Raw genomic sequence first — 27,930 nt, forward strand, 5'->3', positions numbered from 1 at the left:
CAAAATATCCTGACAGACCAAACTGATTCCTTTAATTACAATTAAATGTAATGATTTGAGGAATAAATAATGCATTGACATTATAATTAATGAATCACTAGGAAAGAGGGTGAGTAGAAACAAGAATATTTAAAAAATAACCAGAAAATGTAATACACACACTCAGACACACACACAATGGAATTTTATGTGTCCATCAGAAAGAATGACATTGCTGTATTTGTTAGGAAATGGAAAGACTTGGAAAGAATTATATTAAGTGAAGTAAACCAGGACCAAAGAAACAAAGGTCCCATGGTATCCCTTATTTACAAAAAATAGTACATGTGTAGGACAAGTAGAAAAGGTCAAAAACTGTTACTTATGACCATATAATATGATGTTAAGTGAAATGAACCCCAAGATAGGGACACAATTTTTTTATTTTTTTTATTATTGTTTCTAACGTATTTATAATGTGCCATGTAATTTTTTTTGTTGTTTCTTTGTTATGTTCCTCCCCCACAATATAACTCTTGTTTTCACTGTATTCTATGTCGGTGCCCTGCAACTTATATATACACTTCTCTAATTCAGGGAGGAGAAGGGAAAAAAAACCCAAAATGCTTAAATAGAGATACAGGTTGACCCATTGTAACAATGAGATGTATAAGACACTATGTTGAAAAAGAACTTTAAAACTTTGGTGTGGGGGGGTAGTTGTGGAAGTGGGAGGGAAGGGATGGTAGGGGAAAACAAAGGAGGAGGCAACAATGCTTGATAAGAAATAGGAAATGTACTCATTATCTTGCTTATGTAACTGTAACCCTTCTGTACAGTATTTTTATAATAAAGAATGTACAAAAAAACCTTCACAAGACAATGTGATGGAAATGAACTTTACAACTTGATGGGGTTTGAGGGGGAGAGAAAGTTAGAGAAAAATGAGAAAGGGAGTAACAATGTTTGACAAGAAATATACTCATTATCATAACCTCTCTGTACATCACCTTGACAATAAAATTAAATTTAAAAAAATGAACCCTTGGTAGGATCAATTTTTAATCTTTCCTTTTAGTAAAGTATCATCAAGTGAATTTTACATTTGGTGAAAATTATGAAATGTAAAAATAATATGTATTTGTATTGCTATACTATACCAACTTTAGGCCTTTATAATTTTGTACTAGAATAATCTATTTATTGTTCCTTTGAAGATACATGTAATTATAATTTTAATTAAGACTTACATGTACAAATTACCAAGACCACAATAAATTTATATTAAGAGGAAAGAAAATCACAAGATATTGGACACAAAATTTTCGACTTTCCCATTAGTAGAAGTACAAAGCTCCATTTAAAACTTCACAGATATTTTAAGATCATGAAATCATTGCATTTTTCACCCATACAGTCTATGAGATATAGATAGATAGATAGATAGGAACATACTGCAAACTAAAATATATCTCAAGAACATAAGCTTTCAGTATTGCTTATGATAAAGTTCATTGGTTGTACTGTGAGAACCAAGTTTGTTTTATTCAAGTACTAAGGTCTTTCTGTTTGTAAAACACATTTACAATAGAGACATAGTTCACAAGCTACAGTTTTAAAGAAGTCATTTGTGAATTTGATGCAAACATTTCATGAATAAGAGGGTAAACATTAGTGTATTATTATAGTAAAGATGTTGTAATATTTATATCATGAAGAAAAGTCTTCTCTTTTCTCATTTGTTAATAGAGCTATGTGGTATGCTATAAAGTGTATTATGCATGTCCTATGAACTCTAGAGCTCATTCCTTTTAGAATCGATTTCTCTTTAGAAACCAGAAATCAATTTATAGCTTGATTTCTGTTATGCCCCTATTTATTTCCCATTATGTGATTTGTTCTCTTTACTTAAAAAAAGCAGAGATGGTTCTGGTAATACATCACCTTCAATTTAAACTTCTTGGATATTCAGGAATTGTTGGACTGAATCGTTTTTAAAAGTTTCTCATACATTTCTGACTTCAGAAACCTGGGATAGGAATCCATTTCCATATGCCTATACACTATTTTTTGAGCCTCTTCAAAACATGATTCAGTAGGTTCTTGAATGTTCCTGGAGATAGTTTCTCTTGTTGAACTGTCGATGTTAATCTGAAAAAGTAAAATTATATGTAAAGCCATATTAAGTAAGCATAGTCAAAGGGAAAGATTTAAATTATGCCCGCCTTCAGTTTAACAGGCTAGCTTTATTCAGAGGATACAAAAAGAATTATAAGAGGTAAACATTTTACTTTCTTAAAAGTAAATATCCACCTTCCATAAAATACTAGGAGATTAAACAAACTATAGGACCCAAGACTGGGGCCTATTGAAAGCAATTGTTGCTGGGCGCCAATGGCTCATGCCTGTAATACTAGCTACTCAGGAGGTTGAGATCTGAGCATCGCAGTTCAAAGCCAGCCCCGGCAGGAAAAGTCCATGAGACTGTTACCTCCAATAAACCACTAGAAAACCGGAAGTGGCACTGTGGCTCAAATGGTAGAGTGCTAGCCTTGAGCTGAAGAGCTGAGGGACAGCCCTTAGGCCCAGAGTTCAAGCCCCACGACCAAAAAAAATAGAAAAAAAGCAATTGTTTTGGAGAATGTAAAAGAGTTGTTTGGCACTCTGTAAGTGAGGAAGTTTATAAAATTGAGGTCTCTTTTTAGGTAAAAAGGAAGTTAGTGGTCATTTGAAGTTTTATTTCCTTAATAGTAACAAATGTTGCTTTAACTATGTCCTGAAATGGGAAGAGGGTGAGGAGAAGTAGGAAAGGAGAGAGGAGAAGTGGTTATTTGGGTAAACTAAAAATTTCCAGACAAGAGACTTGGGGGAATAAGTAATTAATGCAGGACTCTTCTGCATAATAGAAGCATTACATTCCACCCTTGAGCCATTCCTCCTGAAAAGTACATTTCATTTTCCATTGTTTCTCTGTATCTGTTTCACTCCTGAGTCAATTCTTTGCTCAAGCAAAGTCAGTGGAAGTAAATCAATGTGGATGAATATTGGGTTTGCTAGTTTTTTTTTACTGAGGTTGGCAATCATATTTTGTACTGAGACACAGACTGACCAGTACCACTGCAGATGGGAATAGTTGTAGCATCTTCTAGCAAGGAAAATTTTTCTAAGGATTGTCTTTTTGTTTTCTTTTTTCTTTTCTGGGAATTATTTAGATCATTTAGTGGATAAAGACCTCAGATGTCACAGCCTAATTTTAAATCCTAATTTACCTCTGAAGAAGTGTGCAATACTGGACTGATTACTTAGAGTCTTGGATTTCTAGATCTTTTCTCCGTGAAACTTACAATACTGAATGTGTGACCTGTGAGAAGGTAATCATATGTCAAAAGCCTGGTATGTGTGGATGCACAGATAGTCATCAGCACCCCCCAAAGGATGTTCCAACCTCCACTTCCCATTATTACCTCTCTAGGAGACTGTGGCTGGATATAGATCTTATAAAGCTTCTTGGCCTTAGAAATTCTGCTTGATCGTGAGGCAATTTTCTTATAGGTTTCACATGCCATCCAGAATTTTATATTCTCTTCACTGTGCTCCATTTTTAAATATGCAGCATAGACTACCGGACCACCTAAAATAGTAAAGAAATCATTTTATTTTCATAGATCAACATTATCGTAAACTCTGAGGTAAATTCAATGCTTAAATCTTCTGAATAAAAGATTCCAAGTTATGTATCGAGTATTTTATACTGATAGCAACCACAGTGATGTGGATATATCTGAAACGTCTTTGGCAATGTGGCTAACTGCTGAGGTCATCCCTCTGAGTCACTTGGTGGAAGCTGTTCACCAGTGTAGATGACAGATTGACTGGGATTGCCACAAAGACTCAGAAAATAGGACTTGTGCTGGTCTGGTAGTCTGAATTCTCTCTGGTTATGAATTGACATAGCACACTTAACTCCTCACACCATACCTGTGGATAAGATCAGGTTTTCAAATCTAAATAGGCAAGTCAAGGTTGGAAGGAAAGTATCCAAGCTATGGAAGAGGGATACGCTGTTCCGTTTGTGTATCCTGATGTGTTCTCATTATCCAATAGCAGGAATGCAGATAAAGGTGAAAACAGGAACTTTATGTTCATAATAAATCAGAAATAATGACCAGGCAAAAAAGTGGAATTCAGAACAGATGTTTGTACTGTTTCTGAATCCAGTACAGAGTAGTGGCAGACATGGCATTACCATTGATTGGCTCAGATGCTAAGAAGTTATTAAACTGAATTTCTCATGTGAGAAAACAATGACACAGATGGGAGGAGTTTGGGGGATTTTCTGACTGAGACATTATTTCTTATCAGCTCATACTTGAAGCTTTTGTGAGATCTCACAAATCTAACACATTACTCAGAATCTTCAGGATGTTCAAATATTTCTAAGACTCAAGATGAATACTTTGAGATAAAGAATGTCTTTTATTAATTACAAAGTCTCTTGGTATATCTGAGAGATCGAGTTGCTCAGTGATAAAACAGCAAACTAATTTTCAATTGAGGCTAATAGATATATTTGTGGATTTGACTTTGACTATCCATTCAACTCTGAGACGTGTTAGAGACAATTAACGTAGGTTTATTTTTTAATATAAAAATCTTATATAATTTAATGTATATAGTGTGTTTGTATATTAAAACATACAAGTGTGCAACTGTCACTACAAGCAATGCTTTGAATATATCCATCAACTCTACAGAGTAAGTTTTAGATTATCAGAGTATTGCTGTGTATCATTAATTTACTTGAATTAAGATAACCAGACCAAATGGAAATGATGAGAAAAGTCATATTTTCTGGTTTATCACATCAAAGATTGGATCAAGTTCTGTAGGATTAGAAAGCCGAGCTTCTTGACTCCTTGGTTTCTATTGACTGGCAGCAGCAATAGAGGAATAAAGGCAATGATTAAAGGATTTTATGTGTAAGAGAAATAACATAGATAAAGGTAGATTGCTTCTGAGAAAGAATTAAATTTGGGGAAAGCTGGTATCTGCAAAACTCTGACATCCAGGAAAACACAATCTTAGATCATGACTTCCTATTATCATGTGAGTAAGTATAGCTTTCAGATCATTCAGGAGTAGATGTGACAGGCAAATCACTGGGGACAAGAAAATGGATAAGGCTGGGCTAGAATATGTATAATTCAGCATAGGAAACCATCTAGATTAGGTAACACTACCCACTGGAGACATATGCTTTATCTTAGACTTCTTATTTTCAAAAGGAATGATAAAATGTACCTTGTCACACCGTAAGCACAGAAAACTGAGGGCAGAAAATAACTGAATGGGTCAGCAAAGCCAAATGTAAAACAAAAAGTACTTTCTGGTTTAAAAGATCAAATTGAAAGGCAATTTGTTATATGCTGAAGGTAAAAATAATGGTAAAATGAAGAAATTGACATAATCGCTCTTTAGAGGAGTTTTGACTGGATATTTTATTTGGAAAAGAAAATGAAAGAGTTGAGGTTAAAAAATGAGCAATCAAACAGAAAGTAATAAATACCTGGTAAAATCCACAGATACCATGGAATTCGATAGCCATAAAGGCTATTTGGCTTGGTAAGTGGATTAGTGGATGGTTTAGGAAGGCAATCAGGAAACTAGTGTTAAGATTCTAAATTGTAGCACTGGGGTGCCAGTGGCTGTAATCCTAGCTACTCAGAAGGCTGCGATCTGAAGATCACTGTTCAAAGCCAACCTGGGCAGGAAAAGTCCATGAGACTCTTACCTCCAATAAACCACTAGAAAACTGGAAGTGGTATAGTGGCTCAAGTGCTAGACTGCTAACCCTTGAGCTGAAGAGCTGAGGGACAGCACCCAGGCCCAGAGTTCAAGCCCCATAACAACGGAAAAAAAGGTTCTAAATCATAGCATTCTGAATTTATATCTGTGTTTGATGTTTAACCTAATTATATATGAAATTGTTTATAGATGCTGTTTTCAGAACCTGATGGACATCTATTCTTGCTTTCTTTAACTTCTTTCCTGATAGAGGATGAGTGTCTCTATATTGTTGCAAGCTGGACTAATTGTTCATGATTCTTTCATTATTATTATTATTATTATTTTCTGGTCATGGGGATTGAACTCTAGTCCTGGGGTCTGTCCACTTGAGCCGCAGGGCCACTTCTAGCTGTTTCTGTGATTAATTAGCTATAAGAGTCTCATTCCTGCCCAGGAATGAGACTGAAACTGATGTTCACAAAAACTGATGTATACTGCTTGAACCTGTGTGATGTTTCAGCTATTTGTCTAGCATACAGACTAAAGAGATTTATGTGATTGGAGTGTTTACAGAACTCTGTATATATTCGGCTAATGTTTGTGCATGCTGCAAGTTACCCACACAGGCCATTGAAACTGCACAGGTTTCAGGATTCTTAGTATATAATCAAAATTAAAATTGAATTACTCAGTTTAGAATTTCTATTGACTCATGTAACAAGGGACTAAACAAGTCAGAAAAGTATTTTACAAATCAGGCAATTGAATCAAAGGTGCCCATTCTGAAATTTTAAATGATACTCATTTCTAAGCATGGTGCTCAAAACACTACACTTCTGCTTGAGGAAAAGGAAGGAAGCAATGAGCAACAGATTGCTCATTTGAGAATATGGAAGGCAAAGCTTTAAGTCATATATTATGTTTTCCTGTTCCATGAAGAATGAGAATGTTGCCCTTAGTCATATCTAGCTAATGAAGATAGAATTCCAGCACCCCTGGTAGAGAAGAAAGACATGACATTTCTTTGCTCTAAGTCAGAAAAGTGCCACATCTATCTCTTGATTCTATTTCTTATGTAGTGGCAGACTTTACACCCTTGCATTAAATTTAAAGGTGAAAAACAGCCATGAGTATACTTTAGAAATGTGTCTAAACCAACTTTAAATTCTTTTTGTTTTCAGTCTGTGCCACAAAGAAAATGACTTCTTTTACCATAATCTGTATGAAATTCTGTGTTCTATTAAAATTCTCTGACTTGCCTGTTCAGTAGTTATCATATTTAATTTTTCTGCTACTGTTCTTTTGCTGTAGCCTTAGGAAGGTAACTTAGAGTAATGTGTATTGTTATTAATACTAAAAACATCTAATAAATAACCACTATTAAAAATTTGTTGTATTTCTTTTTATTCTTTAATCATATATAGTCATGAATGTAGCTATTATTCATGCATCTGCACCAGAGAAGCACATGTTATTTTTAATATAATGTGGGGAGCATTTTTGTATCACAATGGCCCTTTCATACTTAATAATATATGTTTTACTTTAGATGAGATATAATGGTACAATTAATCTGTATTATTATTTGGTATGCATTAAACCATCTCTGGAATAGTAATAATTCCCAATACAATATAATGTTAATACTATGTTGTCAGGGAATAATGACAAGTAAATAGCCTATAGTATGAACAAATATTTCTATCCATATATTTTTGATCTGCATTTGGTTTATCTCACCTGTATAGAACTGTGGATACAGAGAGCTGCCTGTAAAGTTAACAATACACTGGTATTAAACATTTAGATTTCTCTTTTCTATCATAATTTATCCAACATTGAAGATTTTGGTAAATAAATCCTTGCAACTCTTTGCTCTTAGAACATAATGAGAAGGAATAGTTTCTAGGTTGAAAAAGGAGATGTATCTCTAAAGCTTCTTTGTCCTAGAAATCCAAGGTAATTTTCTGATTCTTTCATGAACCTGGGAAATATTTTTAGTTTGAGGGCCCTCTGCATCTATGTATTTTAATAAAACATATATATATATATATATGTATATACACACATATGTATACACACATTGATAGATTAATAAGTGATAGATTTCTTTTAGAAAGATTGCATTATATTTCATTGTCAATAGTGATATCAGGTAATGTTGACTCCATCTTGTTTGTTTATGGGGTAATGCCAGTGATATCTTTTTTCTTGGTTAGGTCAAATGTACTTCATTTATATTTATTCATTTATTTTTATTATCTTTAAGTGTTTTGATTATAAACATTTCAATTCAACGATTCAGTTTGTGAGTACAATGCACCTTGATCAATGGCACCCCTTCCATCATTCTTCCTCAATTTTGCAAATGTCATCCGTCCCCTCAAGTTACACGGGACTTATTTTTGTTTATTTTTATTTTTTGCTATGTTTGTAAATCATCTACTATAACAAAGTTTCAGTTCATTATCTGGTATTACTTTTCGTCATTTACTAGAGCGGGAATACTCTTAATCCTCAGTCTTCTGTTGTATTCCCCACACACACACTTTTTATTTTTGCTGGTCCTGAGGCTTGAACTTTGGGTCTGGGTCCTGTCCCTAAGCTACTTTTGCTCAAGGCCAGCACTCTACTGGGCCACTGCACCACTAACAGCTTTTTCTGTGATTTAATTGGAGATAAGGGTCTCACAGGGTTTTCTGGCCAGGCTAGGTCTGAACGGTGCTCCTCAGATGTCAGCCTCTTGAGTAGATACGATTACAGGCATGAGCCACCAGTGCCTGGCTCCCCTGTTATAGCCTATCAACATGTTTCCGCTACCCAAAAGGAAAAGCCAGGGTCTCCTAGCCATGGTGGCAGGGGTCACTGATGTGGAACTCTCCATCTCTTCTGTCCTTCCCTTGTCACTCCTGGGTCATTCTGAATGTTGTTTACCACCCATTCTGGAACCACTATTCCAGAGGTGAGACACATCTATGCTTTATCTTTCTCAATTCCTGGAAAAATACCTCTGAATCCCTTTGTACTTTGTACTGGTGGCTAGATAGAACATAGTACTCATGTATTTTAATTATTCTTGCATGTGCCCTCTCTCCCTCCCCGCTTACTGTGTGTATGTGTGTGTATGTATATATATATATATATATATATATATATAAATTATTGCTTTCCTTCTTATATCCTCCCCCTCACCTGAGAAACATTGAAAATTAGGATTTTAGTACATTTATCTTTATATATTACATTTACTATATGCTTCCTGATGTATAGCATGTACTGGATTAACATTATTTTTATTTGTCTTTTATATTCTTCATGCTTCTGCTCTTTAAAGAGCTTCTCAATAGGTCTTAAATAGAAATAAGCTGTAATCACTCCTTGTCCAAAAAAAAAGGAGCATAAGATTGTACCTAGCATGCTATTAATTTTGCATTTTCTGAGAGTGAGGTTCTGACTGCAGAGCAATACCTATAAAAGGCCAGGTTTTCTCCTTCCTGCAATGTGAAGAAAAATAAGGAAAACTGAAGAAGACAAAAGGTGTTGCGTGGAAAAGGCTGAGACAAGGCGATGCCTATATAAGGATTGAGGCAGATAACCATGGAAACCACAGTGTTTAGCAGGAATTATAATTAATGATCCTGGAAGAAACTGCCAGTTCAGAAAGAGCAAAAGACAAAGAAAGCTGAAATAATGGCTCAGCATCTGAGATCAGGATTCACAATACCCAGTACCTTCTAATGTCTGTTCCGTGACATATACCAGTTAAAATGTCCCAGAGCAGTGGCAATCACACACTATTCAACTAAGCACTTCTGATGTTGTCTATAGGTGATTATGATAATTCCGAAGTTGAGGGAAATAAATAGTACACTGAAGGATGACTTTGACTAAGATTAAATGATTGATGCAAACTCAGTGACTCAGAACCCTTGCTAGTCCAGATGACCTAACAGTATCTGTGCTCTGCATCTGAACTGGATTAACCAAGTAATACACACCAGAAAAATATACATGAGCACACTGACTTTAAATCACACTGCATTTTGACTTTAAATCTACAGTGCCCAACAATCAACTGGCCCTTTCCCAATAGCCTGGCTCTGTAAATCACCAGAAACTACTTTATCCTTTTGCTCTTTTTGTGATGACAACATAGCCTCTCCTATCTGCAGTTTGATCTTGCTTTGAACTTCACTGAGAACTTATATATAAACAGATGGTGATAGCCTGTCCTTCTCAAATCAGCCAAACTTCCTCCAACTGTACTTAACTTTTCCCTTCTGAGAACAAATTGCCCCTGTTCTTTTTGTACTGAAAACTTCTTTTTCTAGTTTTTTCCTTCATTACTTTGATTTTTTTTTTTTTTGAGGAGCTTTGCTCTTACAATCATCATTATTTTCTCCTAGGCCTTTGTTCTCTGCTCTATCTGTCATGGAGAAGATTACCTCCCTATTGTTTTCCAGAATAACTAAATTCTCATCAATCACGTGAGTGAGTTCCCCTTTCTTTTCAGGTTCACAGATCTTGTTGTCTTTTTGTCATTTTAATAATAAACATTTTTATTGAGGTGATATGATGGCTTATTATGGTTTTGATTTACATTTCCTTGATAATTAGTAAGGCTAAATATATCTCACATCTTTATTGTTGAGAAGAATCAGTCTAGCATATTTTCCCTTTAAAAATGCAGCATATTATTATTATTATTATTAGCTATTAGTTATTGTTGAGTTATTTAAGTGCCTCATGTATTCCCTTTGTGGAAAAATAGTTTGTAAATATTTTCACCCATTCTTTAAGTTGCCTTTTGACTTTGCTATCAAGAAGACTTTTAGTTTGGTGTAATCCCATTTTTAACTTCTTGGGTTTAGTACTCAAGCTTTTGTTGTTATAGCTAAAAGTCTTTCCAGCAGGGTGCCAGTGACTTACACCTGTTATCCCCTAGCTACTCAGGAGGTTAATATCTGAGGACTGAAGTTCAAGTCCAGCCTGGGTAGAAAAGTACCTGAGACTTTTTCTTTTAATGTTATAAAGAAAAGCATTTATTGTTTTTTTTAATATTGTGAAAATACCGTACAGAGGGGTTACAATTACATGGGCAAAGTAATGAGTACATTTCTTTTTTTTGGGGGGGGGGAGGGGTCCGGTCATGGGGCCTGAACTCTGGGCCTGGGCGCTGTCCCTCAGCTCTTCAGCTCAAGACTAGCACTCTACCACTTGAGCCACCGCGCCACGTCTAGCTTTTTTCTTTTTGCTTATGTGGTGCTGAGGAATTGAACCCAGGGCCTCATGCATGCAAGGCAAGCGCTCTACCACTGAGCCACCTTCCCAGCCCAGTACATTTCTTATTTCTTATCAAGCATTGTTGCCTCCTCCTTTGTTTCCGTCCCCCCCCCCCCTCGCCCATTAGTCTATTTGAGTGCTGTTGTCCTTATGACTCAACTTTGGTAGGTTACATATCTCTAGTAATTTATCATTTCCTTCTAGGTCTTCTCATTAGATGATATCTAGGTTGCTTAAATAATTTCCATTGACCCTTCCAATTTCTTAATCTTTTTCAATATGGATTTCATTTATTTCTTCTCTCATTCTTTGCCCCCTGCCCCGTTGATCTGATATCAGCAAAGTTTTCTTCATTATCATTTTGCCTTGAGATTCTGCTGCAAACACCTCAGTGAAATAATTACTGTTCTTTGATTCTCTCTCCTGTCTTTCAGCTCACCAGGCTTCTAGTCAGATGCACTCTCAGTGGTTGGCTGTTTCTCACCATTCAGATCCATGCTTCATTTTTCACCTCATGTCCCTGGTCCTTAGATTGCTCTATTGACTTCTACTCTTGTACCTGACTTTTACAGTCATGTCAGTTGATCTTCAAAGCTTTTACCACTTTCTGGAATAAATTGTTCATGGATTTATTTGCTTGTTAGTCTCTTCCCTCTAGAAGGAACATATAAGCAGAGCACAGTGACCTTGTACATGTCTTTTGTCCAAATGTCTTCAGTCCTTACATGATCTGCCAGGCACATGCAAGGACTTGGTGAATCATACATGAGGTAACTGAGGAATGAACCTCTTTTTGTTTGCATTAAATATGATTTACTTGATTTTCAATGAGGAGTGCATTCTCATCTTCAGAGAATCACTTAATTGCAGTATCTAAGTTCTGCTTTTATCTAGCTTTATAGCTTCATCTGTTATACTTTCCAGTTTAAGAGTCCTTGGATTTTAGTTGACTGTAGGTCTTTGTCATTTAAGTCCATTTCTTGTGTCTTTTCAAGTTTCATCATATCTCACTTAAAATTAGCCACCAGAAATACCATTGAATTTCATTTTTAATTTGTATTAAGTAACGACTAATCCTTTGAGAGCACTTTTGGTGTCAGTGCCAAATCTCAGGTAATTTTATGGGAAGATAAACTTTTCTTGACACTGGTTAAATCTTGTCATTACTCATATTGATATGGTGGAGGAACTAAGGATGGAAATTAATATTTGACTTGGATTGTGTAATGAATGATTTTAAGATATAAATGTAACCATGCTTTCTGTGTATAAGCCTTCGCTGGTAATAACTAGCTATTTTAGCTTCTGTAACTTTGCTTCTGCTGTTTTCTGAACAATGTGTGCTATAACCAAACTCAGCCATCACAGCCTTCGGTTCTATTCCCTCACTCCCTGTCCAATCTGAGGCAACTCCCAGCCCTGGAGGGAAACTGAGGACTTCCTTAGACAAGAAGTTTAAACTTAAGAACTGATTAGTTGGAAAGCACAAACAGGCTTAGGGCCCTAGGACATATGATTGTACGTCGCCCTCTCCTCCCCTTTCCCCACCCCAGTCAGATAAGGCTTAAAGGCCAAAGTAGGCTGGCACTCACATTTGTTCCCTAGGATCCCAAACTCAAGAATGCACCTGGCATGTCAGTATTTTCTCGCTCAATAACATTTCTAATTGGGGAAAGTGTGGTCTCACTGCCAGCCGATTTTTGAACCCCACTACATTTTCTGTTGGCTCGTCCAGGATCAACAGTGTGATGGTCTCCCGGGTGAGGGACAAGGAGACCCTGGCCTCCCGTGAGGGTTACTGGCCCCACCATGGCAGAGCTGCCTTTTTGCAAGTTTGAAGGCACTTGCCTCTTTGTTCCCAGACTATATTTTTGATCTCGGACTGTGTGGTCTCATTGCCCATGGATTTCTCGGATCCCACTACAATATGTCCATTAAGATGGTATTTTCTCCCCTAAAAGCTTGGATTTTCATAAATTAATATTCAGATTCTAACATTTGTAGACTGGAACATTTTACAGATTCTTATACTTAATTTTATATACAGGATTTTTTTTTTACTGCTATTAGGTTATATGTCAAATCCTGTTGAATTTTATAAAGCAGATTTCTTTATTAAGTGCTATAGCGACTTATCTGTACTATGCTCACTTCCAAAACAGTTGCCTCTCAGTAAAATATTGCCAAATAGTCCATTATGTAGCTTTAGTAAAAAAAAAATTGTAATATTAATTTTTAAAAATATGTGTTGCTTTTGCTTTTGCAAAGATATTCAAGGTTCTTCTAAAACTTACTTTAATAAACATTTTCTATTTCACAGTTTTGTTCTTTTCTAGAGGACTTTCAGTTTTTTTGGAAAAAAAAGAGTATTTTTCCTTTGTGTTTTATGTGTTTCATAGCATATCATTTTTTTTGGTATTGTTTTGTTTCAAGCACATTGCCTGAGACTTACCAATATAAGAATTGCCTACCAGCTTTACTGACTAAATATTGAACTAAAGCACATATTATTTAATCAATATCTTTGCTGTTTTAAAAAACTTGTTTTTCAACTATGTGTCTTTGGATACTGTCTAAACTTTATCTAGAATACTATTAATTTCTAACAGCATCTCTATGTTCCCATAGTTTTCTTCTCAAATTTATTGTGTTCTACACTTCCTTTCCCATAAAATCCTTGAATTTTTCTCCATCTATTGAGACTCAGACTAATGAATTCCCTTTGAATGTGGATTCTTTGAGATGTGTAATCATAGAGACAGATTTTAACCTCTGTAAACACAGCCATTTGTAGATGAATACCTTAGACTAGTGGATGCCCTTTACTAGAATCCTTGATTAATGTTAAAATGTTTCTACATCCAATGTGCATATTCCTAATTCTATCTTTCTTTTTGGTTAATCTATAGGATGATTTGTTAACTACTTTTTAATGCATTATTTTTAAACATAACTTTAATAATGCAGAATTCTACCATCTATAGCTGGCATTTAAAGAACTTTATGATGTCTTTCTTTTAGTATCTCTTATGGAGACCTCCCTTATTTTGGGGTAAATGATGCCTAAGCAAGCTTCTACTTCAGATCCATGGCAAATAATTAACTCTCTTCTCTTTGTTTATTAGTTCCCCAATATAGGCACAAAACATTATAGAACATGGCTAAGTATCTTGATCTTTTCTTGCTAATACTAATCTTTCATCTATTCACTCAACATTTATTGCATGCCCAGTAGGTACAATGATTTAGTATGTCAGAGGGATGAAGGTGAGTAAGATATAATCTACTTAAAGAAAAGTACAATCTACTTAGCAAGCTGCTATGGAAAATCCCCATTACACAAACTAGCCAAAGTTAAAAAACAGAATAAGTAATGATGTTAATAAAATAGAACAGAAAGGGGAAAACATTATTCCAAGTGGTTTCATGGAAAAGGTAGAACTTTAAACTTTGCTTTCAAGTGTGTGAAGAATATGTAGATGGGAACTCAAATCCTGTGAGCCAAGGCCTGTGGCAGGAGAGCTGCAGGGGAAAAAATGAGAAAAATCTACAGTGCAGGAACCAGTGTCTCACATCTGCAATTCTAGCTACTTAAGAAGGTGAAATCTGAGGATTGAGATTTGTTGTTGTTGCTGTTTGTTTTGTTTTTGTTTTTTTTGCTGGTGTGGGGCTTGAACTCTGGGCCTGGGCACTGTCCCTCAGCATTTCAGCTCAAGGCTAATACTCTACCACTTCAGCCACAGCACCACTTCCGATTTTCTGGTGGTTTATTGTAGTTAAAGAGATTCACAGCCTTTCCTGCCTGGACTGGCTTTGAAGCACTAGCCTCAGATCTCAGCCTTCTGAGTAGCTAGGATTACAGGCGAGAGCCACTGGCACCCAGCTTGAGGATTGAGTTTTGAAAGAAGCCTAGGTAGGGAAGTCTGTGGGACTTTAGCCACCAAAAAAGGTGAATGAGTAGTGATTGTTATTGCCCAGCCTGTATCAGGCATTGAACTAGAAGTTTTATATGCAACTTCTTCAGTGTTGTGCAGACAGATGATACGATTGTTATTTTCCAAACTAAGAGTAAATCTCTTAAATGGAGTTGATTCTAGCATTGTAGTGTATGTGGATTGCAAACTAGTATGACCAAAATTTCAACTATTTACAGAGAAAGAATTAGTAAAGCCATTCTTTATAATTCATACTTGTTCTTGCAAGTTGAGTTGCAGAACTATGAGGAATAGCTGAAGAGTGAGAAACATAATGTTAAATTACATCAAAGAAAGAATCTGTGGTCACCAATAATCATTGGAGACCCTGTTACAAACCTGATGATGGGCACTCAAGTGGCACTCCAGGGCTGGAAGAAAATAAACCTCAGAAGTGGAAGCACAACCAAGAATAAAGCACTGGAATGATTGATGGATGGGGGGTCCGTGTGTCTAGTCAAGGGTACAACCATTGTCCTCTGCAGTAGGCAGTGATTTCCCACAGGGAATCCATGAACCACAGGAGATAAAGCAGTACAGTAGAAGCATGGAGATTTCTCAGCATGACAGTGGGTACCCTATTCAGAATAAACCTATATATCTGCCAATCAAAACGTCTAAGTAGTACAGGTAACTCCTCTCATAATCAATATATCTAAAGGACAAACCTTCACAGACAGCCTCTAAAGGGGAAAAAAAAAGTAAATAGATAAGCCCCTAGACATAAGTTAATGGACAGGGGAGTCTACTATCTACACACACAGACACACACACACACATATGCACACACATCATGGGGCTTGAACTCTGGGCTTGGGTGCTGTCTCTCAGCTCTTCAGCTCAAGGTGAGCGCTCTACCACTTGAGCCACAATACCACTTCTGGTTTTCTAGTGGTTTATTGGAGATAAGAGTTTCACGGACTTTCCTGCCCGGGCTGGCTTTGAACAGCGATCCTCAGATCTCAGCCTCCTGAGTAGCTAGGATTACAGGGTGAGCCACCGGTGCCTGGCTTAAGCTATTTTTGTTAATAAGTACTCACTACATGCTTTCCTGCATTTGTCTCCTGGTTTTATAATTTTGTCCTAAATGCTGGTGCCCTACTTCAATCATGATTGGCAATTCCCTTCAGTACACAGAGATTTCCCCATGTTTCCTGAATAAACCTCCTACATACATTGTATTCTATTTCATTTATATGATGTGAATGTAGGCACTTGTATGTAGTCAACACAGACATATACACAGTCCTGTTCCCATTAAACACTGAGCAACTTTAAGGAGATACAGAACATCTTTCAAACTTACTTTTACTTTTGAAAGCACTGAGGCCCAAACATTTTTAACTGTGTTTAAAAAACTAACTTTAGCAGGCTATGGAAAAACAGAGAATTTCAGAGTGTGTTACTATTTCAGCAAGATTCCCAAAGATATACATGTGTGTGTATATATATATATATATATATATATATATATATATATATATATACACTTGTGAAGAATAAATACTCACATACTCACAGTGACAAATCTTGGTTTAATTAACACCATAAAAAATAACTGTGGTTGGCACGACATACTATTTTCAGATTTTCTTTTTTTAACTATGCCAGTTGCCATTTAGAAAGCAGGGGGAAGAGAACAACTTTCTCCCCAACCAACTTCCACCCTAAAAATAAAGTGAGCTAGTCATTCACTGATAAAATATTCATAATACTCACATTTTGTTGCCATCAAATTTTCAAAAGATTGGGCCCATTCTGATACTTCTTCCAAAGTGAGGCTTTGAAAAGGAACAAAAAGCACTGATTGGGATAAAATATTCCCAAGGTTTGGCTGGACTAAATATTATTATGTTCCTTTGAAAACAACTCCAAAGTATAATCATAGTAAGCTTTCTTTATTTGATGATTTAGCATATATGACTTTGACCAAGTGAAGTTAAAATTGATAGACTAATAAAAATAAAATACACGTCAAACACAAAAATTTAAATTCCTATGCATGCATTATGCAGATCCTTAGATATGGAAGTTCTCATTCCTACATTACGTGTTGAAATGGTGTTATTGCATGTTTCATTTGTAGGATCTGATGGGCATTTTCCCTGCTCTTATTTTTGTGAAAATCTATCATCTAAAAAGCACATGGTGCCCTCAAAGCAAGTTACATTTGTTCTGAACTGTATAAACAAAGTTATTTTCTGTTTAGAAATCATCTGAAAGCTGCTTGCCTTTTTTCATTATTGTTTTATTGGTGAGCTTCATGAGGTGAGCTAACAGGGGACTGTGCATTCTCACATGCAAGTAATTTTATTCTCTCTTTTAAAATATTTCATGTTTTCCCTGTCATCTGCTTATGGTACATTCTTAATTTTCCTGCTTTCAAAAACTAAATAATACTCAAATAGGACTGCAAATCCAAGCACGATTTATCCACTAGATGGACTGCTAGTGTCATCCCAAAAGTTTCTCTACAGATACAGTTATCAGCATTAGGTGATTAACACAATGTAAGAAGCTAGATTAAGGAGATTAAGAAAAAAATAATCCAAACCATAGTAAGATATGAGTAGTCCTTGGAAGTTCAACCTCAGATGGATCCCAACAGTCTAGGTTGTACTGTTTGATCAATAAAAGGCTTAACAGTGAGCTGTATTAAAAACAGTTTTCAAAATATTTTCCCATGAGAGTATCCGTTGTTCTTTCCTCTTATTAAGATCATTAGAAAGAATAACCTGGAATAACCTTTCGACCTACTGAAACAGAAAGAGCTAAGAATAATTATTGCTCATGCATCTGTTCTACTTACTCCTGTTCTACGGGAAACAATAAAAAAATCTACAAATTGCTGAGAATCTTAAAATTAGGTGTTGGAAATTGTTGGTAAGAGAATTCCTGGGCTTTTTAGCTTTATGACATTTATGGAGATAGATCATGGTTAATTATGTTTACAGGTACAATTGTGAAATGGAATTTGGTTTTATTTGAACTTAATTTTAGTTTTTACTTCACTTTTGACTTCACAAGTTTCTTGGTTGCCTACAATTATCCAGATGCTCTGCTAAGAATTATCTTAAGTACCTTGGTTTCTTCCCCACCTGACTTTCCTCATACAAGTTCTCCTATATCATGTCCCCTTATTTCTTCTTGGCAAGTAAACAGTGAACAGCATTTTCAGATATCATCTCGTTGTGGACAGAGAGATGTAGAGTGTTAAAGTCTAAAAGTCATAGTTTCTAATCCCAGTGCTGTACTTAACAGTTTTTAATCATGTTATACTTCATTATTTACAAAATTGAGAAAAATGTGTCAATGTCACAGAGGTATCAAGAACGTTCAATTTGGTTGTGGATGTAGAGAACTGATCAATTAGTCTTCAATAAAGATGCCCCTTATCCCTTTTCATGGTGTGTCTGTGAAGTAGGTGGAAGACCTGCAAGTTATGATGCTGATACTCTGTGGATTATTGGAAGAAAAATGAGTCAATCTCAGTTCTCTTGCTGTGTCCTTTTGTGATGTGCCTTTGTACTCAGCAGCCTCACCCAATCATGTAACATGCACAGCTCTTGGTCTGTCTCCTCTGCCTACTACTACTGCTTATCTATGTCTACCACCTACTAGTTTGCAGACATTTTTGAATATTTAACCTGAAGCACATAGGACAGGAGCTGTAAACATAAAGATTATATGGCTAGAACTACAATTCGTACTTAGACTCGGTTAAATGAATAGGGATCTTTAACCTGAGAATTTTTCAAGATAATACATCTGAATAATACATCTCTAGCATTTTACTTTCCATTTGAACATAATCACTCTTCTTCTTATTGCTGTAATTTTTTATTTATTTATGTACGTATGTGTGTATGTATGTATGTATGTATGTATTCATTTATTTATTTGTTGTTCATGGGGCTTGAACTCTGGGCCTGAGTACTGTCCCTCAGTTCTTCAACTCAAGTTGAGCAGCAGCACCACTTCTAGCTTTCTGGTTGTTAACTGGACATAAGAGTCTCATGGATTTTCCTGCCTGGGCTGGCTTTGGACCATGATCCTCAGATCTCAGCCTCCTGAGTAGCTAGGATTACAGGCATGAGCCACCAGTGCCTGGCTGTATTTTTTTAAGCATGTTAAAACTTACCCAGCACTCCCCAGGTTAAGGAAAGAGTTTGAGATGAGCCTGGTCTACATAGTCAAATCCTGTTATAAACAAATAAGCTCCAAACACCTTAGATGAGATTGGAAACTTATTAGGATCTTATTGTTCTTTCAGACTTATAGCCTTCCTTTAAAAATACTGGAGTTTCTTACATGGAGGGATTGAATTGTGAAAATATTTTTGGATGAAAAGAATATTAGTAATATTGATAGTTTTTTTAAAAATTAAGTTGCTGGACACATGGTGGTTTATACCTCTAACTCCAACTACTGTAAAGGCTAAGATTTGAGGACTGAGGTTTGAAACTAGCCTGGGAAGAATAGATTGTGAGATGATTATTCCAATTTAAAAAGCCAGAAATGGAGGCATGCCTAATGTGGTAGGGCACTAGCAATGAATGTAGGACCTAACCAAGACGAGAGGCCTTGATTTCAGTTTCAGTATGGCACATTTTCAAACACACCTACAAACACACAGACACACAACAAATTGGCTTGGCTTGATGAATTCTGATGTAAACAAAAAAATAAAACCGGATGTTAGTATCATATATGATTGATCTTTTGGTGGAATTACTCACATGTAAACACATTTTATTTTCTACTTAAAATCTATTAAGATTGTAATTACATAAATGTATGCTTATTCATTTTGTTACTAAAATACTTTAAAATGGTAACAGAATTTCAAAGCTACATACTTCGAAGGAAGTCTGTTAGATTCATCTCTGCACATCTTGCAAATCCAGCAATTACGCCTGCTCATTTTCCTAAAGCAATATAATACATATGTGTATAATTTAGTTATGAAGATATTTGCATGTTAGTCAATTGTTTAATAATATATGAAATTAAGGATTGCAATAAAATAAGGATGAATTCTTGAATTTGGTTCAATGCACTTACAGTGGGCATAAGAAAAACAGGGGAACAATATGACCCATCTCTCATTTATTGTCTATAAGAATTTGGGTGCTTAGATGTCTAAGGAACTTTATAATTCGTTTATCTGATTTCTCATAAAATGGGGTTCTAAAAATATAGAACTCTCGAAATTATCTTTTTATAGTTCAGTGACAATGAATTCAACGACTCGTAAGTCTTCCTTTTTTGGAGAGTTCTTATTTTTAAAAGCTTTCTCAGTACATAAACAAAAAAACTGCCTCTTGTAATTAGCTGAATAGAATAGTATAAATGGCTAAAGAAAAAAAGTTCACAATGTATTCTGTGATTGATGTTGTTTAATAAAGTTTTATCCATTTTGGGAATAGTAACTTTGATTTTAAAATTCAGGTGTAGTTTACTCATCTATAGTACATTTATATGGCAATATATGTCTCAGGGGATTTTTGACTGTGAAAAAAGGTAAAACTTTTGCTAGCAATAAGTAATTTCATACTTAATAGTGAGGGCTAGAAATTGTTAAGCTTAAAGATAGTTACAGAGTGAATTATTGACAAAAAGAGCAGTGAGTTTTTATGTGTCATTATTGGTTCATTGAAAACAAGTACTGAATACTTGAATGCCAAAGTCTGGCTTCTAGAGAGTGAGCTTTTTCTCCTCTTCCTGTCCTTACTGACATGTAATTAGACTACAGAAGAAACCTTGACCCAGGAAGTTCAAGGGCCATGAGTGAACACAGGAAAGCCTAGCCACTTCGCTTTTAAATGAAGGTAAAGTGTCCAGAGCTAGAACCAATCGGATGTGCTGAGTCAAAGAGGCGGCTGCGTGGTTAAAAGTTAAGAGATAATAGACCTTTCTCTATTTGAAGAAAGGAAACAAATTACCACATGCATTTAGAGCATGGGAGGGCCTGAGCTGAGAGGAAAGGCTAGAGACAAGACAGGATCAATAATTGTGCCAATTATGACCATAGACACAAGAAAGTGATGGGAGATGAGGTTGCAAGGATAGACTGAGGTTAAGCATGTGCATTCATAAATGAGGTGGGTCTCACATTAAGGACTTATAAAATCACTGATGAGTTTAAAATATAGAATTGTCATGATACTATTTGAAATTGACTTTGTGACTAGAGGAGATTATAGGGTAGCAAGAGGGGAATCTTGAAGATTACTTTGAGGGAATTGCAGGTCTCTGTGTCAGGGATGAGAGGAAGAAGAAATAGAGGAATAGAAGAGGAGATAAATAGACTTTATACTTTTTAGAGGAAGCATGGTTAGACTTCATTAGTAGATTGGATATAGAAGGCAAGAGGAAGGCTAGGATTAGTGGCTCAGCCTGTAACATCACCTACCTGGAAGACAGAGACAGAGAGGATAGCAGTTCAAGACCAAGCTAGGCAAAAACTGAATGAGACATATCTTAATAACAAAGCTGTTAATAAGTGGTGTGTGAGTGTTTTCCCAGATATGTGGAATGTATAGGTGGGATGATTGAAGTACCAGCCTGGTCTGGGAAAAACCAAGAGACTATCTGAAAAATAATCTAAAACAAAATGGGCTGAAGGTATGGCTCAAATAGTAGAGGTTCTTCTTGCTAGTGCAAGGCCTTAAGTTCCAACTGCAGTACTGTCAAACAAACAAGCAACAAAGCTGAGAGGGGTAAGATGAATGAGAAAGCAATTAGAACTTGTTGGCACATTGGTAATAGATTGTGAGGGGAAGAAAAGGAACAAATTGGGGCATATATTAATGGATGCATAGGAGGAACTAAAAACAAAACAAAATATGAGATGTGAGGAAAGAGGATAACATAAGAGAAGAAGACAGCCCAAAAAATTGATTAGCATACAAATACACATTTTAGAGAAAGACTATGAAAAAGAAGCTTGAAGGAGAAAAATCAGAATAATGTGTTCTCAGAGAATGTAATAATGTGCTTACTGAAAAGGAATGATTGGCCAATGGAAGTGTTCAAAAGAACAGAATAAGAGAACAAATACCTAAAAGAAACTATTAACATGAATGTCTGCTGTGAAAGTAATTTCAGGGTAGTAGATAGAGGAAAAAACTATAGAAGGAAACAAGTGGGGACGAAATCCAGGCCATTTAGAGCTAATTGCAATTCCTATTTCATCTTTCCCACCAACTTCCTATTTCCCTTCCATTCTTTCTCCTCTCTCTCTTTCTATTATTCTTTTTGTCTTTTTTTGAAATTGTTGACAGACTGGAGGAGTAGGGACAAAGAAGGAGGACTATTGTTTGATCATTCTGAATTTCTGTAGATGATGATTTTTTTTTCTGAAAAATCTGCAATGGGAATGAAGATGGCAAATGTTAGCCATGCACTGAGTTAACAACCATAGGAAAAAGAAGAAATATCAACAGGATTTTAGGCTCCCAAGAAAGATGGAGGAGTTAATGGAGTGATGAGGTGACAGTCCAAAAAGACAGTGCTGTTCTCATTAACTGGAAATAAATGAAGAAAGGTTAAGTGCTAATTCAAGTATGTTAGGAGGTTTGGAGCAAACAAAACAAAGCAAATGGAAACTAAACTTATGGAAGTTATGTTCTGACAGATATGCAAGAAATAATCATTATAAAGCTAACTACATTTACAGGGAAGAATAAAATGAAAGGAGATTTATCACTTTTGATAGGTTCAAGGTAGTTTAAGCAGAAAGCAACTTATTATAGGGAAATGTCTATGTAGCTAGATTTTAGATTACCTTAAATGCAAGATTAAGATGGTGGATACTAGGTTGTTGATAATGGTAATTCACTGATGTTTTTAAATGATGAAAATAAAGATAAATCTGACTGAAAATAATTAACATTGAAATAATTGAGGCTGAGAAAACTGTATGTTGACTGGCTGTTCATAATGAGTTGTATATAATTTGGACTGATTTACTAATATAGATTAGCATAGTTTAATTTTCAAGATTTCTCATCTTTGTGATAATTTACAGAATGTTTTTAGCCAATAGCTATTGATTATTGTCTAAGTGGGAAGACTGTTTTGTATGAGTGTAATTAATTATCCCTGTCTTCTGGAAGGACGAGGTTTCTGCTATATCCTATTCATTTATCAATGGACTGTGTATGCCATTGTCTCTTCACTTGATCTTCTAGAATCCTAGGCATACATTTTCATCTTTCTGTTATTGCTGATCCTTGTGTCTCAAATAGATAACTGTGTATAGGTTATCATGTTCATTTTTACATTCATGGAATTGTTTGGTTAACATGTTCTTCCTAAGTTTTATGCCATCTTAGCATGCAACACTCACTGAACTAAAAAGCAGAAGTACAATAGAGGTACTTTTTGGATTCACTTCAGCAGAGGGGCATCTGAATGCTCATAAAAGGAGCGAGAGTATATTCAAATAGATCTCGTCTTTGAAAGCAGACAGACACATGCACTGAACTTAGCCTCTTATATGCTCTCAAATTCTTTATTGCCTTTTCTCTATAATGGAACAAGAAATACAATATTGAAATGAAAACTTTCCATTCCAGTCTATCTGATCTTTCTTTAGCATTTTATGCTCTGTCACTCAGGAAGTATTTATGTTAAGCTCTTTTGTTGTTTGCACAGGAAATGTACATTCTGTCAGATTACATTTCTTCCTCATCTAAATTTCAACTAACATTTCCAGTTTTCTTTATTAACTTTATTCATCCTTTAAATGTGAATAAACTCTCTGGAATCCTTCTCTTCATTTTCTTGCCCTCATATTTCTATTATTCATAATATTTAGTAGCTGATATGGATTTAGAGATAGGTAAATCTGTTAGAGGTTCACACTATGTGTCATTCTGAGAGCTTAAATCTACCAGATAGGTTTTGTTTCTCCGGAAGTGTTCTGATATACCTCTGTCTTATTATTGGAAGGAATGAGAGGACTATCCAAGTAAATTGTCCCATAGGGAACAATTATGTAATTGTCCCCTCTTGCAGAGATGCTTGATGGAAAATGAGGGAGGAAACTGAGAACCATGTAGACAATGCTTGTCAACTATGGGATACAAATCAGAGCTCTCTGTATCTGGTGGAAATAATGTTCCCAAACTCTAGCAAAAGGTCTGCAGAGACCAGTATTAGCCCTGTGCTCACTTATATGACTGATTTACAGGGACATTACCTGGTCCAAGCCATTCATTACTTGGACAACACTGGAAAAGGAGTGGGAAAAAACTTTAAGTACATATATAGACACATATAGATATAATTAATGTTATTCTTATGTCTAACCTACTATGCCTACCAAATAAGAAAATATCGTGCTCAAATGTCACATAGCAATAATACATGATTATTTTTAATATGTATTATAGGTCAAACATTCAGAACATTAGATTATGGAACACAAATAGAATATAATGTCATAAAAGCAGCATGAATTAGAATTTAGAAAACATTTAGTAAAATAATAAAACAAAGGAACCATGAATTTTGTACTTTATGAAGTTCTCTGGTTTTCCATTGGCTTAAGAAATAGAATTCATTGGTTGTTATCATGGTGACAGGATTTCTGCTCCCTGGCATTGCCGACCACCTGGTACCCTGCTCTTTTCCACTATGATTTCTGCAACTCAGTGTTTAGTCACATGCCTGGGCTTCTTTCCTTTCTGCTGATTACTGCTAGATTCACAGTCACCATGCAACACTGCTTTGGAATGTCACAAAAACAATCCTGTGTCCTCTCCGTGCCTTCTGCTCTGAAACAGAGAGGTAAACTCATAAATATTTAATCCAGGAACAAGTGAAAAGTTCAGACGGGCCACTTGATTTTTATTCTTCCATCCAAAAAACCTGATAAAACTTACAGGATAAAAATGGGCATGGAAGACTTAAATATAAAGGAAATCATAGATTAAACAAAGGGGACAAAGCGAACAAAAATATTTCAATAATTTTGGAAGATAGAAAGCAGATGGAAGAGAAGTAATTAAAATTTCCATGCCTCTAAAATGAGAAGAAAAAAGGCAGCCTTTGGAATTTCATCTGACTAAATGAAGAACATATAATTCAGTCTGAGGACAAAGAAGTTCCCAAATATCTATTTCCAAAATAACTCTTTCTTTAAAAAAAATGTCTGCAATCTTGCATCCAATAGCATATGTCATTAAGAAATTTCTATCTATAGTTATCCCAAAATATGGAGGGTGGTATGAAGTGTACTCACATTTATAACTGAGAAGTTGAGAAGTTGTGTGTGTGTGTATGTGTGTGTGTGTGTGTGTATGTGTTATTGGAAACTTGAAGTCAGGGCTTTCAGGCCTCTCTCAGCTCTACCATTCGAGCCAGACCTTCACTTCTGCGTTCTTCCTGGTTCATTGGCAGTGAGAGAGAGCCTCTCAGATCTATCTGCCAAGGCCTCCTTCAATCCCAAAGCTTCAGACACCATCCTTCTAAGTAGTATGACAAGCATCAGCAACCAGCACCTGTCTATAATTGAACATTTTAAACAAATACATGTGTTGATTCCAAAAGAGGGTAACCTCTAAATTTGAAAAAGGGTAATTTTTTAGGATAAGGATTCCACCAGCACATGCTTTAGATAAACTTGTTTAAATAGATCAAAAAGAAAAACAAGTGGGGCAAAGTCATTCTTTCTGATGGAGGCATAGAATTCCATTGTGTGTATATATACCACATTTTCTTGATCCATTCATTTATTAACATATAAAAAAGAATAAAAATAGTTCCCCTAAAAACAAAACAGAACAAAACAAAACAAAAAAAACAGAACATGTTTTAGCCAGTGGCTCACACCTATAATTCTAGCTCAGGAGACTGAGATCTGAAAATTGTAGTTAAAGGCCAGGACAGGCAAGAAACTCTATGGAACTCTTATCTCCAATTAACTACCATGAAAGCTAGAAGTACACATGTGGCTCAAGTCTTAGAGTGCTAGCTTGGGGCAATAACACTCAGGGACAGTGCTCAAACTCTGAGTTCATGTCCTAGGACCAGTGAGTGCATACATAAGCACATGCTTATGCTCTCTCTCTCTCTCCCCCCATACACACACACACACACACACACACACACACGTACACACACACGTACACACACACGTACACACGCACACACACAAACACACAACAAAACAAACAAGCAAACAACAAAAAAAAACAGCCAGGTGCCAGTGGCTCACGCCTGTAATCCTAGCAGTTTAGGAGGCTGAGATCTGAGGATCGCAGTTCAAAGCCAGCCCAGCCAAGAAAGTCCATGAGACTCTTATCTCTAATAAACTACCAAAAAACTAGCAGTGGCTCTGTGGCTCAAGCCTTGATAACTAGCCTTGACCTGAAGATCTCAGGGACAGTGCCCACACCCAGAGTTCAAGCCCCACAACCAACCAACAAAACAAAAACAACCCAGCAAAAATATGTTTAATTAGATATAGCCGGCTGAGGAAAATTTTAGTTACACTATAACCTTCAAATCAGACTAAAAGCGAAAATAAAAATTAACTCCAGTGTGTCATAGAACTTGAACTCACTTTTGGCAAAAAGTTAGCTTCTAGTTTATAATTACCTAAACTGACAAATATAGAACTGACATATATTGTGGTTAAATTCACCATCCTTCACATCAAGTATAACCATCCTTTTTCTTATGTTGGTGGTAACTTTCCATTAACTTCAAAATAAAATCAGAGTAAAACTGAAAGAACACTAAAAAGATTAATTTAAGTTTCTTATAGAGAGCATATTTGGCAAGGATTTCTATAAATTCCCTACCTTATGACTTAAGTGAATGATTTCCTATCTTAATGATGGATGATAAGTGATTTTTCATTTATTAACCTCCTACCAAAATGATGTTGTTTAAGAATAATTATATAAGTAGTTACACAACCATATATTTAATTTGTACTTTTCAATTGTTTGTTATTTGAATATCTGGTGCTTATATCAACATTATGCATCATAGCGTCTTTACCAGAAAATAAAATTAAAAAATATTATCTATCAGCTTATTATTGTATTTGATTTTTAGCACCTTCTTGGTAAAACTATTTGTACTTTCAAAACCTCAGTGAATTCTGAATGTTTTTATTTCCATTATGGTTTTATCTGTAATGTTTTTAATCTAATAATTATTTGATACAAATATTATATTGTTTTGATAGAATCTTATAATGATAGAAATATATTAGTGATAAAATTAGTTGAATATTTTATGGCATAAATAGACTAACCTTTCAGTATTTAAATAAAATATTAAACTGAATAAATGTATTGTTTTAAAACAAACCTTTTGGCAACTTTAATTAATTTTAACAATCCAACATTTAGTATATTCTTTATCAGATTGTATAAAATTCAGAAAAATTTCAAGCAGTTTACATCTTAACAAGTTTCTGTGTGCCACAATTCACAATATTCTTGTCCTTTAACAAAGTATTTTGATAATCATCCTTAAGCACAAGTGGAAGGAATGAAAAAAATCAAATCTGTCCTTTAGGGTCCAAATTAGAAATTTTATTTATATATAAATGTGTCAGTTTTAAGTATAGAAAGCCACAGATGGGCCAAGGAATATGCATTTTCAATTTTGTTGGTTTTATTCTCATGTCAAATTCCTTGCTAACTCTTTAAAAGTGCTGCTCTTGAAATCGAAATCCACAAGTCATTTCTAGCAACCTAACCTTCTTGCATACAGCCATCTTAGAGAATCTTACACTTACATGTAAATCCCACGAAGCAGTCCACCATGCTGTTTTATTTCCTTTCTGTTACGATCCTTTTGAAGTCTTCTGAAATTTCATGAGACACCCAGCATTTTATTTTTCCTGGCAAAAAAGACTTTACTGTCTCTATAATTACCT

General features: G+C 35.4%; 1 protein-coding gene across 1 annotated transcript; it reads right to left on the minus strand.

The window, feature by feature from the left end:
• Positions 1-1,041: 1,041 nt before the first annotated feature.
• On the minus strand, positions 1,042-27,930 carry Rgs13 (regulator of G-protein signaling 13). Its single transcript, XM_013021769.1, has 5 exons — positions 27,790-27,930; positions 19,883-19,951; positions 16,743-16,804; positions 3,444-3,610; positions 1,042-2,130 (listed from the first exon to the last, which is right to left on the minus strand). Coding segments are annotated over exons 1-5 (483 nt in total). The 5' UTR covers positions 27,792-27,930; the 3' UTR covers positions 1,042-1,947.

The sequence above is a fragment of the Dipodomys ordii genome, unplaced genomic scaffold, assembly GCF_000151885.1.
Source record: "Dipodomys ordii isolate 6190 unplaced genomic scaffold, Dord_2.0 Scaffold57, whole genome shotgun sequence".
NCBI lineage: Eukaryota > Metazoa > Chordata > Mammalia > Rodentia > Heteromyidae > Dipodomys > Dipodomys ordii.

Bases quoted from the DNA above. Each gene is read 5' to 3' on its own strand.
- Rgs13 (XM_013021769.1), bottom strand. The intron at 16,805-19,882 runs GTATGTAGCTTT...TCCTTTTCAAAG, and splicing joins TCTAACAGACTTCCTTCGAA to CCTCACTTTGGAAGAAGTAT. The intron at 2,131-3,443 runs GTAATAATGGGA...TTACTTTTTCAG, and splicing joins AGCCACAGTCTCCTAGAGAG to ATTAACATCGACAGTTCAAC.